General features: G+C 34.8%; 2 protein-coding genes across 3 annotated transcripts; both read left to right on the top strand.

Annotated features, from left to right (window-relative positions):
* The first annotated feature begins 2355 nt into the window (after positions 1–2355).
* On the top strand, positions 2356–4728 carry LOC122591043 (ferritin, chloroplastic-like). The gene is made up of 8 exons (XM_043763233.1): positions 2356–2701; positions 3332–3415; positions 3513–3573; positions 3713–3800; positions 3925–3986; positions 4112–4177; positions 4272–4335; positions 4482–4728. Exons 1-8 carry the CDS (start codon positions 2403–2405, stop codon positions 4535–4537), a joined length of 780 nt encoding a protein of 259 aa, XP_043619168.1. The 5' UTR covers positions 2356–2402; the 3' UTR covers positions 4538–4728.
* A 2813-nt stretch (positions 4729–7541) lies between these two features.
* Positions 7542–17766, top strand: LOC122591042 (ubiquitin-activating enzyme E1 1-like). Of its 2 annotated transcripts, none has more exons than XM_043763231.1 (8): positions 7542–7715; positions 8903–9246; positions 9378–9595; positions 11463–12257; positions 12981–13849; positions 14977–15409; positions 16880–17472; positions 17667–17766. In XM_043763231.1, the coding sequence occupies exons 2-8, from the start codon at positions 8919–8921 to the stop codon at positions 17737–17739; spliced, it is 3309 nt and encodes a 1102-aa protein (XP_043619166.1). In that variant the 5' UTR covers positions 7542–7715; positions 8903–8918; the 3' UTR covers positions 17740–17766. The 2 variants fall into 2 exon arrangements, with proteins under 2 accessions (XP_043619166.1, XP_043619167.1); XM_043763232.1 differs by lacking the exon at positions 17667–17766 and adding an exon at positions 17606–17665.
* Positions 17767–18526: the final 760 nt, after the last annotated feature.

The following is an 18526-nucleotide window of genomic DNA, read 5'->3' as shown; positions in this document are numbered from 1 at the left end:
TATGAGATTATATGAACCTGAATATAAACAAAAGTTTATTTGTTGAGCTTAAATGAACGAGATTGAAGTAAATCGTTACACGAATTGGACAGAATACAAAGTTACTTAAATAAAAGAGAAAATTACATTTTTGGCCTTTTAAGTTGGCTGGATTTTCAGTTATTGCTCTTAAGTGAATTAAATACAGAAAAATCCTGAAGTTGGTCAATTTTTTCACTTTTCACTCCGTGACTAACAGCCGTCTATTATGTCTGTTAAGTGAGGCGTAGATTCATCATTTCACCATGATCCTTTCTTCTTCTTTTTTCAAACTCAGACACAAACCCAGATTTTGTAAATCACGGCGACCGGAAAACGAGATGTCAACCGAAAAACACACACCGAGCACACATACATATACTCGGAAACACACACAAACACACACTCGAAACACACAAATCTGGGATCGGAAACAAGGATTTTTGGATTCAGGATTGCTTGGATCGGAATCGGTTTTGGCTAAATTTGGTTGGATTCGAAGTGCAATTGCTTTATATTGTCTTTATTTTCGATTCAAACAAGTTTTTCTGGCGAGTCAAGTTTTTCTGGTGAAGTCTAGACCAGATTTATTTTGACTAGGGTTCATGGGCGATTGATTTCTGAGTCGATTGCAACATTTTTCGTGTTCTGATTCGAAGAAATATAAGATAAATCTAGATTTTAATTTTGCGGCATGATTTTCAAATTTCCGGTCGTTGTGATTTCAGTTGACATTTTGTTTTCTGCAAAACCTGAAGAACCCGAGTTTGTGTTTAAGTTTGGAAGAAGAAGAAGAAGGGATCATTATGAAATGACGAATCTACCCCTCACTTAACGGACCTAATAGACGGTTGTTAGTCACAGAGTAAAAAGTGAAAAAATTGACCAACTTCAGGATTTTATTTGTAATTAATTCACTTAATGTCAATAACTGAAAATTCTGCCAACTTAAAGGACCAAAAATGTAATTTTCTCATTAAAAAAATATATGCATAACACAATTGAATGAATAGTTTTTGTAAATATGATATGGGTAATTGGAACTTAACCATCTACAAATAGTTTTATGATAATGTTAAAAAGACATTTTTTTTTTAGTTAATGTTTAGCGAAGACCATGATATATGGATCGTTCAAATATATCTACATAGAGTGAGTTATTTTGAGAACCACTAATAAAAAAGAACGCGAGAACAATTATGGACCACTTATTTTTTTTATATTTTCTCTCTTCTCTAAAATATGAAAATTCATCCAAATCATTCAAAATGAATTATCTCACAAACCGTAAATCGTTAGATGAAATAAAAAGTATGTGTAGTCTTAAAATTTCATCTTCTTTCATTAGAGATGCAATTCGATATACTTTTGACGACATTTTAATTTTTGTTTTCTTTTTGATACTTACACATGTGTAAGTTGAACCTACACATATGTAAGTTGAACGAAAATTGTGGTTCGGAACGGGTTTTGCCCTTAAGGAAATTCATAAACTAAAGCTAGTGGGTGTGATAGGTCATTGAGGGTTATAGGTCATAGTGTGATAGGTCATAGAGGGTGATATGTCATAGGGAGTGATTGGTGATTGGTGATGGGTGATCTACTTAACGGGCTCCGCCCTTAGCCGCTATAGCTCCGCCATGGACTGACGGGCTCCGCCCTTGGCCACCATGGTTTTGCCATAGATTGACGGGCTATGCCCTTAACCTTCATTCCTGTGTACAGATGATTATTTACTAATTTACATGTAAAAACAAAGATTCTACACATGTGTAGGTACACAAGTACAAGCGGAAAAAAAATGAAAATTAAAAAGTCGTCAAAAGTATATCGAATTGCATCTCAAATGAAAGAGTACGAAATTTTAAGACTACCCATACTTTTTTTTCATCTAACGATTCACAATTTGTGAGATAAAATATTTTGAATGATTTGGATGAATTTTCTTATTTAATTGAAGAGAGAGAAAATTATGAATGGTACATAATTGTTCTTTTTATTTGAGAATTCTTAAATAATCTCTCCTCTATATCTACATATACTTTTTAAAAAATGTATATCTACATATAATATTTTTCCTCTAAAATTCTAAATATAAAAAAAAAATTGTGTGAAAGCATTAAGTAAAAAGAAAGGTAGGTAAGGATTCCAATATCTGAATATGACATGGAATGGATCTTTTCATAGGTTCCACCAGATTACAAGATAAGGCACGAGGCCACCACACGCCAGTACCTTCACTTTAATCTCAACCGTCCACGTGTCTCCTTTTTAACGGCCCATAAACACCCCGTATCCTATTTGTTCTCCCCCTCCTTCCTTTTAAGTTTCAACTCCTCATACATAGAAAAACACAGTCACACACACACATTAATTTCCACAAAATGTCGCTCAACTCACAATTAACATTTAACATTGCCTTGAACAAATTAGACCCAGATCTTGATTCCGCGTCTCGACAACGTTTCGGGTCGTTACGTCAAGGGAAGAGGTCACATGGAGTTGTAGTACGATGTGGTTTGAAGAAAATGGATGATAAGGTTATAAGTAATATTGGTGTTTTGTTTCAGCCGTTTGAAGAAGTTAAGAAAGACGAGTTTCTTGTTCCGGTCTCTCCTCTAAAATCGCTTGCTCGTCAAAAATATGTTGATGAATGTGAAGCTGCTATCAATGAGCAGATCAAGTAAGTTTTTTTCCTTATATTGCTACCATTCATCTATATTTCATTCGTAACGAGTATAAAAGTTAAGAATTGTACCCAATATCGACACGAAATTTAACATACTAATTTTTGATCTGCTTAGACCTACTTTTGGTTCAAAAACAGGGCAAATGTGAGGCTTTAATAGTTATGGGCTTAACTGATCCTTAGCTTTAGTAATATTTCTCATGGATTGTAAATATTTGTGTTTATATGCTTAAAAATAGTACTAAATGTCGTTGAACCATAACGTTTAAAATTATGCTTAACTCGTTCTGTTTGTGACAGTTTTTCTCTTGATTTGTCATTCATTTTTGGATATAGAGAGAATAATGTTTGATAAAAGTTTTGTAAACTTGAATTTGATAGGAAAATAAACATAATTTTTTAGCTGTTTTTTTTGGCAAATTTCAAAATTGAACTAATTGATTTTACAGCCACGATTCATGTGATACTCATTTTAGATGGCGACTTCTTTTATTAAATGGTAGTTCATGTGATACTCTTGTTTTTTTAAAAGGGATATACAGTACGTATTTTGATAATTCTTCAAGTATTTTAACAAATATTGAAGTTGAAGTTCTAATTGTGTTTTATATGTTAATCCTGCAGCGTGGAATACAACGTCTGTTACATGTACCATGCGATGTATGCATACTTTGATCGCGATAATGTAGCTCTGAAAGGCCTTGCCAAGTAAGTAAATAACTCATTCAAGCTTGAATCCCTTTTATATCTATGTTGCATATAACTCTTACTTACAAGGTAATGAACTTTTGTTCGGTTTTATCAGATTTTTCAAGGAATCAAGTGATGAAGAAAGAGAGCATGCAGAGAAGCTAATGCAATATCAGGTCATTCTATGAATCTATGTATATGGTTGTAAAGATCATATTTTAACACGTTCTACTTACGCGCATTGGCAAAATAAAGCTTAAATTTGACTCTGTTCATTTATTCATTATATTTCTATATACATTTATGAACGTCTAGAATACACGAGGAGGAAGAGTGAAGTTGCACACCATAGTTGCGCCACCGCCAGAGTTTGAGAATGCTGAGAAAGGCGATGCTTTATATGGTAAGTACATTCCAAATGTGATCCATTCGATACAGAGTAACATGTAGCTACTGTCAAGTTAATTAGAACTTCATTTACCATATATTTGACACTGTTTTATTTTTATTCTTATAATCTTGATCAGCAATGGAGCTAGCATTGTCGCTAGAGAAACTTGTCAACGAAAAACTTCTTTCTCTACATGAGGTATGCCATATATCTTCCGTATTCTGGTTTTTGTATATTGACCCTGATAAGTAATGCATTTTAAACTAAATAATTATATACTTTTGGTATCTTATGATATATGACCAATGTCTGTTAAACTAAAGGTGGCTGCTAGAAACAATGATCCGCAAATGGCAGACTTCATTGAGAGCGAATTTTTGGCTGAGCAGGTAAATATCATAAATAAGATTAGAAATATTTATACAACTAGAAGTTAATATTGATTTTAAATTTGCATTTATCAACATCCATGTTTAACGGTAGGTTGAAGCGATAAAGAAAATTTCGGACTATGTCTCTCAGTTGAGAAGAGTTGGGAAAGGCCACGGTAAGATAATTGCGTCACTGATGTAACATTGTATTAGATATTGTACACTAATTTCAAATTCTACCTTCTAGAGCAATATATTGATAGTTGGAACTTGTTTTATATGTTGTTAATACTTTTGATTTTCATCGAAATTGGAATTGCAGGAGTTTGGCATTTTGATCAGATGCTTCTTGATGGTGATACTGCTGCTGCTTTATAAAGAATCTGTTGTACGCTTTCAATGTTTTTTTTAGCATAATAACGCGTACTTTGCTATGATTAGACCATGCTATTTCGTGTAGTAATCACTTAGAACTAGATTTGTAGTAGCCTTTGCTGGTATGTAACATGAATAAGGAACCTTTATGCCTTGAAATAGGAATCTTCAAGTTCGTATCGTGTTAATTTTAAGCTGGATTACATATAGTACTGGTCATTACAGTATAACAATTACTCGAGCGACAATGCTCTATTGAATTATGAACTAAACAGATATGTTTTCCATATATGCGTTTATGTTGGGCATTATGTTCGAGTTTTAGACTAACGGACAAGAAAACAATCAAAACAAGATATGCCAAAAATGTAACACATTTCTAACAGGCAGCCCACATGTAGTATGCAAAATGCCCTTTCTCATGACCCTGATAAACTTAACACTTCCATCTTATTCTAAATGACTCTTAAAGAGTGGTAACTTTACATATATATATAAAGTAAAATGGAAAAGATGAAATCTGCTACTTAATTCTCCTACTGTATATCTACACACAGGTGACACAAGTATGTAAAGTAACGCATCAAAATCTAAGGCAGAGTGCCTCATCTCTGTAACCATCAATACAAGTGTAAAATATGAGACTATGAAGACAGATAGTTGCAAATACATAAATAACTCAGAATTGGTATTCACGTCTTTAGCCCTCCAGCCTTCTTGATTGTTAATCTTGAGTCCAATCTATACTTCATCTTTCCACTTTGGTCCGTATCTATACTTCTATACTTATATATAAAAGAAATAGCCTATTTTATTTATGGAAATATTATTCTATGCGATATGACTAATATACCCCTTACTCTTTATTTAAATCATCCTTTTTTCACTAATTTAATTATTTCTGCTAATATACCTAAACTACCCTTAATGAAATAAATTATACCACCAGTCCCTCAACTATTAAAATAACTACAATAACCATTATATTAATTACATATACATCCATATCATTCACCGTCGTCACCAGTCATCACCGCATTGCCGCCGCCACCGCTGCATTTACGCGGGTACCATGCTAGTTCACTACAACCAATAATTGATCTCAACGCATTTTTTTATTAAGCACTGTTAAAAAAAATGCATATAGTATTTTGTTGGTTTATTCGCACTATATACATACAGTAAAAGTTTTCCATATTTGTGTGTACAAATATAAATAAGAGTTAATTATTTACGAGCATGGTACCCGCGCAATATGGTGGCGTAATGGGTACGACGGTCTAGTATTGTTGGTGAAAGTATTATTTCTGGTTGTGGCGGTGTCAAGTCTCAAATGGTGTAGGTTGATGTAAAGGTAATAGTGGAATATTTAAAAATATGAGGGCTTAAAGTGTTAATTACTAAAATAAATGTCAAGGGCAATTCTAGTAATTCAAAGACAGAAATTACTAAAAATAGAAAGGGACATTTTGCTTTATAAAAGAGTAGAGAAATGGTGTCTAAACAATATTGCTGGTTTCATACTTTACATTTAGTTATTACGCAGATCATACCCAACGTTGTTAAAATTCCACTTGGACCATACCTGGACCCAAACACCGTTGGCTGACCGTTAAAACACCCCACGTGACTTGCATGTGTGGGCTAAAAATGTAATTTCTTGCTTCTTAAGTACTTAAATGGTACCTAACGTTTATCCGATATTGTTGGTTCCATACCTAACGTTTAGTTAATACAATTTTTTTTTGAAAGGTGAATAATTTCGCTTGAAGCTTCGTTTCGCGATTCAACAACGGGAGGTCTATCATACGTTCTCTTAACCGGACCGCGCTAAAGAGCTCATTGTATCACTCTTTGTATCAAAACAATATGTTTTATATTAATGGAATTTTGAAAACAGGTCATGATAAGTCACAATCCGCGTAATTCTGTCAACGCATGGTAAAACAATAGTCACTGAAACCCTGTAGTCTATGAAATATTTTTGATTGTTAAACCTTCAACTCAACACCTTTATGCTTATCGGGTCCTTAAAACGCACATGTTGTTGATTAGCTTTTGCGTAGATCGTTCTTGGAGTTTCAAGTGTGCCATCATCATTTTCAAGTTTCTTGCATACCATCACCATCGTGATCATGTAGTCTTTGATGTTGTGGATCACTTTTATTTGGAAAAACTTGCTTTGTTGTACTTCAATGATTATCAGGTATTTTGTGATGGTGTGTATATTCTAAAGACATATTTATAGGTCATTTGAAGTAATGTGTGACAACGATCCGTGAATAGCCATACACAAATGTTAATGATGCGACTAAGTGCCTTAAAGTTATTATTAAAAGCAAATGAAATGGATAAGTGTTTGAAAGTACTTGACCAGTTGACCTAACCCGACTAGCCCCAACCTGAATGCTTGAAGCTGATTCACACTTCCAAGCACATCTGTAGACAATAACCAAGTAAAATGCAATGTAGTCCCGACTCTTCACTTAGTTAAGACGTAGCCTTTAAACCGGTCATTTTTCAGCCGATCCTCCTCCTCTTCCATCAAAGTAAATGCACAAATTGTGTTGAATTGCTAGGTGCTCTTGAAACTACTCAACATCTAGTCGTTCCAATAGAGTAAGGTGAATCATTGGGATCTAAGGGGATCACCAAACACCATCCCAAAAATGAGTCATCAAAGGTAACAACGTCATGGCTTGATATGAATCTAAACGACCTCGTCAACATTAGTACGCCGATGGCGACTCGAGATCTCTCGTGTATCAAAACGATTCGTCGTTAAAAAAAAACTTATAAACAAAATTTCACCAAAACAAAGTAAAAAAAATACTAGCATAGCATAGTTTTTTACTATTTGATATGATATGATATCTTGATTAGCCCATTTTATTGTTGGTTGTAAGCCTACTACACAACCCATCCAAAGGCCTCCTAAGTTCGAGAAAGGGTGAGGCTTTCATTTTAGGTTTATATATATCTCAATCAAAGTGGCATTCTCTCAATCTCTCCCACAACAAGCAATTGACACACACAATCAATATTCCTTCGTTCAATCAAACCCTAACGAAATCAATATATATTTTTAATAACCGATCAATATATATATATAATAACAATAATAACAATACAAAGGAAGGAATTTCAGCCAGCCTTCATATCCTCAAAGATCTCTTCATCGGTAATAATCAAATCAAAATCCAAATTATTCCTTACTCTTCGTATTTGACCTTCTAATCTCTTTTTATACGCAATCTATACACACACATATACATATATATATATATATACACGTGATAATAATAATAATAAATTCCTCTTTACTTTCAGTTATTTTACACCTAATAATTTCGAGTTTTTTCTATTTTACTTTCGCAATGGCTTCAAGCAGTTCATCGCAGTTTATGTATGCTTTATCCTTTATATATTTATTTATTCTGTATTTGTATATATATATATATTTGCAATTTTATCTATATATGTATATAACTTGCTATGTAATGATGATTTATGTATATCTAATGATACATAATTTGTCTGGATATGTTGATTTAATAGAAAATGAAACTATATGATATATAAAATATGCCAATATCGATGTATAGATTAAAATTCTATATCTATTTTATGTATATGTGTGTGTGTGTGTGTATTGAATTGTTATCTGCATGTATAATTTTTTTGATTCATTATGCATATATATATAATATACATATACATATATCAATAATTGTATATGTATACATATATAGGTGTATGTATATTTGAATAATTTTTAGCAAAACAGTATTTACTTTTTGATTTGTAAAACGGAACTGTTTTCATTTCGTTCATCCTTTGTTTGTGTTGCCCTAACTTAAAAAAAAGCTCAATGAAATAGTTACAGAGGTGTGTGTGTGTGTATTAAATATAAATCTGTTTTCGTATATGTCGATAATTTTATGCTAGACTGTATTTAGTTACTTGATTAGTTTAGATATAGGTAGCTGTTTTCAATATGTCGATCCATTGTTTGTTGCTTATATGTGTGATTCCAATATGTTTTGCTTTACTGGAATTGAGATCTATGAACTAATAAACATGGCAGAATTGCTGTCCCGTAGGTTATCTAGATTATTTTAAATGCTGATAGTTCTAAGCAAAATAGTTTTTTAAGTGCTTGATTTTATAAACTAACATGGAACTATTTGCCCTTTGTTAATTCCCAGTTCGTTCATGTATGACTGAATTTGTCTCGTCCTAATTTATCGAGATTTACTTTGTATATGTTTTATGGTACATTATGAGCGGATTAGTTTTCTAAGTGTTGATTTTGTGTGTTTTTTGACGTATGAGTAATTAATAATGATTAATGTTTATAAATAACAGTTCACCATCGGACTTTATGCTTCCTGGAAAGAGATCAGGTGGAGGAGAGGTAGTAGTGGACGATTTATTGATCAAGAGAACTAAGTTAGACAACTTGATCTCGTCAGCTGCTGCAACCACTAGTACAAGTACCGGAACTTCTTCATCTGTTGCAACAATGGGAGGAAACAATTCTAATGGTACCACTAATGGTAAAATGCCTATTGGTGGTGACTCGAACCAATCTGATATTGATGAGGATCTCCATAGCCGACAGCTTGCAGTTTATGGTCGGGAAACTATGAGGCGCCTGTTCGCGTCCAACGTTCTAGTATCTGGGATGCAAGGCCTTGGTGCTGAAATCGGTGAGTTACTACTGAGTTTGTTATAATAATTAATGTTCACTTGTTATCAATACTAATTTATGTGACGTTTTGTGCACATATGTTTTGTATATAGCATGTTGTATTTATGAATTGATGTGCACTGTTTGCAGCAAAGAATCTTATTCTTGCTGGTGTGAAGTCTGTGACTTTGCATGATGTGGGAAACGTTGAGCTGTGGGATTTATCTAGCAATTTCATTTTCACTGAGGATGACCTTGGAAAGAACAGAGCTCTTGCTTCTATTCAGAAGATGCAAGAACTGAACAATTCAGTGGTTATTTCTACTTTAACAACTGAATTAACTACAGAGCAGCTGTCTGAGTTTCAGGTGATTATTGTATTTCATTTGCTTACTTTTAATGTTCCATAAATTTGAACTTCATTGTATATTCTATTATGCAACTGCCACATTTGGTGATGTTAGCTTGATCTCACGGCCACACTTATATTCATCTTTACTTTATGTAACTGTTTCTGATTATAGTATCTTTTGAATTTTTGGATTTTAACAGAAATACTCCCAAGGATATTGCGAGAGTAATAACTAAATGGTGTTTTTAAATACATCCTAAACCTAAGTTGAATTGAATTCTGTAAATGCGCTTTATCTCAACCAAAGTCTTAATAGGCCTAGAGGCAATCCTTGCTAAGATTATTAGTAGTGTGTCCATACTCCATAGATTATGCTCAATCTGTACGAAGTATCAAACAGCCACTTTTCATTCAGAATGGAGTTTAGGCAGAGCTGTTGTGCTTTCATCAAACTTCCGCATCACTTCTTCACTTCTATGATAATGACTCTAAGTGTAGAATGATATCATTGATAAGAATCCCTGATTGTTTTACGTTTAGAAACATTGCACTTGCAGGCTATCAACTCTATTTAGTTTTGCTTTAGGTTTTTTTTTTTAACATTTAGTTTTGCTTTAGTAATGAAGGATATTGATACATGGCATATTCATATATGTTTTGAATATGCATTAAAGAGACATTGGTATTGCTAAGCGGCCAACAAATTTACCTGCATTTGCTATTAACAATAGCAACTAGCAAGTTTTCTTAATCACTCAAATGTACTTTCAGGGACATCCCTTTTTAGGAGTCATATATCTCAATTGATTGGATACAGCTGACATTCCATTATATGCTATATCTGATTGGATACAGTATTCGAGTCCCTTCTCTTTTGTCCTTTAAACCCTCCCATGCTCTGCCATTTGCAAAATAAGACTACATCCCTCATCCACTGCACAATTTTTGTTGATACAGTTGTTGTCATCCTTAAAGTGGTTTTTAACCTGCTTACATTGCTTATATGTATAGATCATAAACTTGATAGCTTTATAGTTGGTACTCTCATGGATATCTCGTTCAATTTTAAAGATTGAAATCTAAATTTTCTCAACATTTTTCCCTCCTAAAACACGCCGTTGAAAATTCCAGTGAGCCACTTCTTGACAGCCTTTGAAGGCATGTCAAAACCATCGGTTGAATACTATCAGGTGTAAAACCTTGCATTTTTCCTATCTTTGTAGACTCTTTCTGTTTACATTCACCGGTACTATGTATAAATATTTATTCAATCTCAAGAAGTCTTGCTTTTGGTACTTTATTACAATACTCTTGTTATTTTCAGCCCTTGTGCTTCTGTTTCATTTTTTCATACGCGCACACACACATTTATGTATATAGATTGTACACATGTTTGCTAATTCTTGATGAACACTGATCCATTTATTTGTACGTTAGACACATAGTAAAAATGGTATACTCTTACGAAGAACTCACACTTAATGTAATTGTTCATATGCTAACTGTATCAACTTATAAACTCCAAGTCTACACTTGAATACTCTCACGGTGGTCGCTGGCTTTATGATTACAGTTACTTTATTTTCGTTATTTTTATTTTAAAAAATCTACTTATGCTTGATTAGGATTCGTCACTATTCTCTTTCTTTTTTGCCTATTGTTTGAAGTTATTGTGGTAGTCTAGAAATCAATCCCCTACTGTTATTTTTGAAATCTTTTTGCACAATGTGTAAGATGACCCAATTATAGGTGACAATCTGACGTTTCAACTTTCAAGTAAGTTACTATTTAGCTTGATGAATGCTCCAAGAGTATTTGTAGTTTCTCTGTACACATGACACATTGGTTTTGTACATGTTTAAACTTTTCAATTCTTTCTGCAGGCTGTAGTTTTCACAGATATTAGTTTGGAGAAAGCAATCGAATTTGATAATTTCTGCCACACACATGAGCCTCCAATTGCTTTTATAAAATCTGAAGTCCGAGGTCTTTTTGGTAGTGTCTTTTGTGACTTCGGCCCGAACTTCACAGTTTCTGATGTAGATGGAGAGGATCCACACACTGGCATTATTGCATCCATAAGCAACGATAACCCTCCACTAGTCACCTGCGTTGATGATGAAAGGCTTGAGTTTCAGGATGGGGACCTAGTTGTATTCTCTGAAGTTCATGGGATGTCTGAACTAAATGATGGGAAACCAAGAAGAGTAATAAATTCAAAACCATATTCTTTTAGCATTGAAGAAGATACCACAAATTTTGGTGCATATAAGAAGGGTGGAATTGTAACTCAGTTAAAACAACCAAAGGTGTTGAACTTCAAGCCATTGAATGAAGCACTTAAAGATCCTGGTGAATTTCTTCTTAGTGATTTTTCTAAATTTGATCGCCCTCCACTCTTACATCTGTTATTTCAAGCATTGGATAAGTTTGTCGTAGAGTTGGGAAGATACCCTGTTGCTGGGTGTGAAGAAGATGCTCGTAAGTTTGTTTCTGTGGTTACTCGTATGAATAATGAACTGGAGGATGGAAAACTTGAAGAAATAGATGAGAAAATTGTTCGAAACTTCGCTTTTGGTGCACGGGCAGTGTTGAACCCCATGGCAGCCATGTTTGGTGGTATTGTTGGACAGGAAGTTGTGAAAGCATGTTCTGCAAAGTTCCATCCACTACTTCAGGTAAGTTATCAATAGAGTTGGCAAAATGGATTGGTTGGGTTATAGATTACCTTTAGTATGTTTTAAATTTGGGCGGGATGGATTCCGCTTGGTTGAAACATTTTATTTTTCTTTTATAATGTTATGTGTAAAGAAATTAAAACTTACTGAGAAAAAACTTGCTAATTCTTTGAATAGAACATGTAAGACTTTCTGTTTGACCTGTTTGACCAGCTCGTAGAGTTATTTTTGACCCGTTTCAAATATAAACTCAACTCACCCAAGTTAGCAGTATATACGTTAATAAGTCAAAGTTTCTACCTTGATTACTAAATCATATTGGAACTGATAAAGTTTCAACATTTGGATCGTTGCAAAATTTTGTAAACGATTATGTTGCAACAGTCACTTTAGATTAATGTCTCAATTATCAGATTAATTATGGGTTAGAAAAATTGCTTTGAATAGCAGGTTATATACAGTTTCTGCGTTAAGAACTGGTGTTTTCATTTTACTAACCATTTTTACGTATTTATGAATTTTTCATTGCAATAACGTCATCTTTGGTCTTCCTTAAATAGTTCTTACAGATGTCTATGACTCTGGTTATTCAATTTAACATCTATAACTTTGGAAATGCGCATTCAAACATCTCTCTTGCATGCTTAGATATTTCTATTTTTTAGAGTTTGTAATACATCTTTAGTCTTTACAATGCCTTTTGATTTTCTCTGTGTTGAACAGTTTTTCTATTTTGACTCTCTGGAGTCGCTTCCTGTTGAGCCTTTGGATCCAAATGACTTGAAGCCATTGAATACCCGTTATGATGCTCAGATCTCAGTTTTCGGGGCTAAACTTCAGAAACAGTTAGAGGAAGCTAAAGTTTTTGTTGTGGGAGCTGGTGCACTAGGCTGTGAGTTTTTGAAAAATTTAGCATTGATGGGCGTTTCTTGTGGGAATGGAGGAAAGCTAACAATTACTGATGACGATGTTATTGAGAAAAGCAACCTTAGCAGGCAGTTTTTGTTTCGAGATTGGAACATTGGTCAAGCTAAGTCAACCGTTGCTGCAACTGCTGCTTCCTTGATAAACCCTAGTTTTCATATTGAAGCACTTCAAAATCGGGCCAGCCCAGATTCTGAAAATGTGTTTGATGATACTTTTTGGGAGAATCTTAGTGTTGTTGTCAACGCTCTTGACAATGTGAATGCACGGCTTTATATTGATCAGCGGTGTTTATATTTTCAAAAGCCACTTCTAGAGTCGGGAACTTTAGGTGCCAAGTGTAACACACAGATGGTCATCCCTCACTTGACAGAGAACTATGGTGCGTCTAGGGACCCACCTGAGAAACAAGCACCTATGTGTACAGTGCATTCATTCCCACACAACATTGACCACTGTTTGACTTGGGCTCGATCAGAGTTTGAAGGATTGCTTGAGAAGACACCTGCTGAAGCAAATGCTTATCTGTCCAATCCAAGTGAATATACTTCTGGCATGGTCAAAGCTGGTGATGCTCAGGCTAGGGATAACTTGGAACGTGTACTTGAATGCTTAGAAAAGGAGCGATGCGAATCATTTATGGACTGCATATCATGGGCCCGACTAAAGTAAGTTTTTTCTTTTTGTATTTATCGTTTGATACAGCTGATTCAACAATTGGTAGATCTGGCAATGTGGGTGGGGCGGGTAATTGGTAACATGTGTGTAAGTGTTTGTGCGGGATGCGATTCAACACTCTTTTCTTTGCGTTGCTTTTCCAAAAAAGAACACATTGCATTGTCTTTCTGTTTCTTGAATCTATAAATAATGAAGTTTTAAGTATAATCAAGCTAGCTTTACCGTTACAAGGATCATCTATGTTTTAAAACGGTTTAGGAGATTTTATATGAATACTCTTTGGGTGACTTCTGACCCATTTACCCATTCAACCCATATATATATATATATATACCGTTGGGTCATTCGTAATGGATTGAATTCAGGTTTTGCATCAAAAGTGTATTGTCTCACATACTGTGAAAATGTTATGCAATTACGAACTTCGGACAATATTGTGAAACATAAATCTTGTTGATTTTTGCCTTTCAAAAGAAAAATAAATTTTTCCGTTGATTTTTTTTTTATGGTGCAACACCAAAAAATAGATGCAGAAATAAGAAATCTATTATATAGAAGTCTAAGCAGATAATTGTTTGCTCAGCATTTATCTTGATTGATCCTTTTTATTTGATCCCAACCCTATTAATATATTAGTTTTTCCATTGGGGCTTTAAGAGGAAAAGTTTTATCCGAGTTGACCCATTTACCTAAGCAGGGTTGAGCCAAGGTGGTTAATTGTTTTTCATATGAGTGACTAATGTTGAAGTTTGAGTCTTTTGAACACTTTCCCAGAGCAGTGTGTCAAATATGGTCATAGACCTTTTGTTCCATTGCAATCGTTTTTGAATGAATATAATTAAAGTAGGATTTATGCTTTGAAGTACGCTTTAGGAAACTACGAAGCATCAACCTCTCCTACCCATACATGCCTCAGTATTTTGAACGGCTGTAAAAAATGTCTTTTTTAATCAATTTTTTTAGTTTGGCATGTAAGAGATAAAACATACCCAAATTTATCCGTTCAAAAAGTAATTTGGTTGATGCTGGCAGGATTTTCTTCGTGCTGGCATTCAAGTTATTTTTTGCTATCACATTCTGACCTGCTCATTATGTGTTTTTATACTTTTGTAATCAGGTTTGAAGACTACTTTGCTAATCGTGTGAAACAGCTCACCTTCACTTTCCCTGAGGATGCTAATAACAGTAGTGGGATGCCTTTTTGGTCTGCCCCAAAGCGTTTCCCTCGACCTCTGCAGTTCACGGTTGAAGACCAAAGCCACCTTAACTTTGTTATAGCAGCATCTGTGCTACGGGCTGAAACATATGGTATTCCAATTCCTGAGTGGGTCAAGTCTCCTAACAAGTGTGCTGATGCAGTTAGCAAAGTGACTGTTCCTGAATTCGAACCCAAGAAGGATGTAAAGATTGTAACAGATGAAAAAGCTACAAGCATGGCCACTGCATCCATTGATGACTCTGCTGTTATTGATGATTTAATCAACAAGTTAAAATTATGCCACCAGAAGCTGCCTTTAGGTTTCAGGATGAACCCAATTCAGTTTGAGAAGGTGCTCTTTCTCTTCTCCCTCTCTGCTTGTTATGAGTGTGGTTTTCATCATTTTCTTTTCAAGTTTAGAGGTTCAAATGTTACCGATTTACATTAAATTAGGGTTGAGCATGACTGCCGAAAAAATATAATAAACTGTTTCTCAAAGACCGTGCCCTGCTCGGGATTCGGTTTTGGTTCTTATTTGGGGTGGATTGGATATGGGTAGCGGTTTGGTAATACCAGATATTAAATGGTATACTCTGTCTTTCCATATATTTAGATTTATGTACATAATACATATACTTATGCCCTATGGATTTCTATATCTATAAGTTTTCTGTAACAATAGCAAATCTGAAAATTACATCTATGATAACAAAGACACGCACATAGGGATATCCAAAACTGAACATTGAGTAAGCATCTTTATATGGAATGTGAAAAGGGTTTCTTGGGCCATGCTATACTATGGAAAGATCAGTTTCAACCAATAACGCATGCAAAAACTTTTCCTGAGTTTGATGCGGCGCACCGCATACGTGTGTGAGTGTGCGACACATTAAATGAAGACTCAAGCTTTAGTTAGGAAAAGACCCAAAAAGCGATACTTGTATCGGTAATAAATAACAGGTTTAAAAAATATATGTTCCTCGTTTTTTCTGATTTCATTCTCAGTACTTTTTGTAAAAGTTGAAAAAATAACAGGTTGAATTCGAGGTAAAGTAGCTCAAAAGTAGATGGGTCAAATATTCTTTTTAGTGCATACAATTATTTTTTACTCGAGATTATAGACTTATGTTGAATTAATGCTATAAGTTTTTTTACTCCGTATATGGTATGACTCACAAATTATATTTACAAGATAAGTATTTTGTGACCTGCATTTATCTGTATGAAAAAGGAAATGTTTATACTATCGTCCCTTCCTTGGTGAAAAGGGGACCCCTCCGCCGATGGTTTTCGAGCGTCTATCGATGCTGGCCCTTCCCTTTCCATTCTATCAGCGGGACACAGGGCTCTCTTCGGCTTTGAGCAACCTTCTCATCCATGGAAGGATTCCTTATTCGATGATAAATGTCAATCGAGGGCACCCTCATTTCCAGAGAGAGAATCAGGCTGCACAGAAGGGGGAAAGCCCTCCTACTGAGCAAGATCATTAATTAATATTAATACCGAGTTTGACTTGTTACAACCTGCAATCTTTCGAAAGTTTTCAGTTATTAGCACTGGCCTTTATACCAAGTAGGCATATTACCAAGAGCTGGTGATATATATTTCTCACCGGCTTGTGTTGCTGTATTTGATACACACTAATGTAACATGGACGTGTTGGGTTACCCCACTGGCCACTCAAATCACTTATAAAACTTCAATGCATAGAGTATTTTTAAAAAAGTTATATTTATTACAGTGACAATCCTAACTATCCCTGAACTATAATACAGTTTCATTACCTGTGGTATCTAATTTTTTTTTTGTTTATGTTTAGGATGACGACTCTAATTATCACATGGACCTAATTGCTGGACTTGCCAATATGAGAGCTAGAAATTACAGTATTCCTGAAGTCGATAAGCTCAAAGCCAAGTTTATTGCTGGTAGAATCATCCCTGCTATAGCAACTGCTACTGCCATGGCCACTGGGTTGGTCTGCCTGGAGCTCTACAAGGTCCTGCATGGAGGTCACAAGGTGGAAGACTACAGGAACACCTTTGCCAATCTTGCACTTCCTCTATTCTCAATGGCTGAACCCGTTCCACCAAAGGTGATCAAACACCAGGATCTGAGCTGGACTGTCTGGGACCGATGGATCTTGAGAGATGACCCCACTTTAAGAGAGCTTCTTCAATGGCTAAAAAACAAAGGGCTGAATGCTTATAGCATATCTTTTGGAAGCTGTTTGCTATATAATAGTATGTTCCCAAGGCATAAAGATAGAATGGACAAAAAAATGGTGAGTCTCGCAAAAGAAATTGCTAAAGCTGATCTTCCGCCATACAGACGACATTTTGATGTGGTAGTGGCTTGTGAGGATGAGGAAGATAATGATGTTGATATTCCCCAGGTCTCGATATACTTCAGGTAGAAGCCTTCTTGTTCGTTTTATTAGTCATGAGAGTCGTGATTTCTAGTTTTTAGTTGTCGATCATTGCTGGTATTAAGCAGTGGAATCTGTTACACATATGGTCAGTAACTATAAATCTTACTCAACCAGGTGTTATGTACAAGATTGTGTTCAAAACTTGGTTCAGCATTAAGCATTTCTTTTATTTCAGGACGTGGCCTGATTTGGTGCGTTGGTGTGGTCGTTATTTTTGCATATTTATGTCTTGTGTGCTGCCCAAGTAATTCTACATGAATTGATGTTGATCACCACTTAGGTATGCCTGTTCCCAGCATGATGGCTTTTGTGAAAACATAGCATTTCTATTCTTGAAATACAGTCTCAAAACCGGTTTTGCATAAATTAGGATGCCATTGATTTTTTTTTTATGTCGTAGTGTTATTTCGAAGTTATAATCTGAAAAGATTCTGATTAGGATTTTGTTTCTGATTACGATTTTGTAAATGCTTAGTTACTGTTATGGATTAGGTTTTGGTCAAGTTTTTAATAGTTACGATACATGTCAAGGCTATGCGGCTATTCCATTCATCGTTGGTTGAGAGATAGCTTAGTGTTTACTGTTTAGTGAACTCATAAGATGCAATTTGTGAGTTTGAAGCTTAGTTGCTGTGAACCATGCTGCTAGGGTTGAAATTGTGTCGAGCAACTAGTATTCTACTTGTGATCAACACTTAAGAAATTAATTACGAGCTTCCTTTATGAGTTTGAGTCGAGTTTGAGCCAATTTTAGACCTCGTTTAGTATACGAGCAAGAATCCACCCGGGTTAAGCGTGAGCTTTTTAAAACAAAAAGAATAGCTGACCATGACTATTCGTAACCCTTACAGAGTATAATATCTTGTTTTCTAAATGATGAGGGCTATATTTTTCTTATGTTAATGACATACTATATTTCGGCCTCCCCAATAATCGAACACAAATCTCTACCTTAACTCATGAAACCAGCTCTACGATACAAATCTCCGTGTTGTATTTATTTTATTTTTTTAACTTTGCTTTTACGTAAATTTA

Source organism: Erigeron canadensis, chromosome 3, assembly GCF_010389155.1.
Source record: "Erigeron canadensis isolate Cc75 chromosome 3, C_canadensis_v1, whole genome shotgun sequence".
Taxonomy (NCBI): domain Eukaryota; kingdom Viridiplantae; phylum Streptophyta; class Magnoliopsida; order Asterales; family Asteraceae; genus Erigeron; species Erigeron canadensis.
This window is presented reverse-complemented; position numbering and strand designations above follow the sequence as displayed.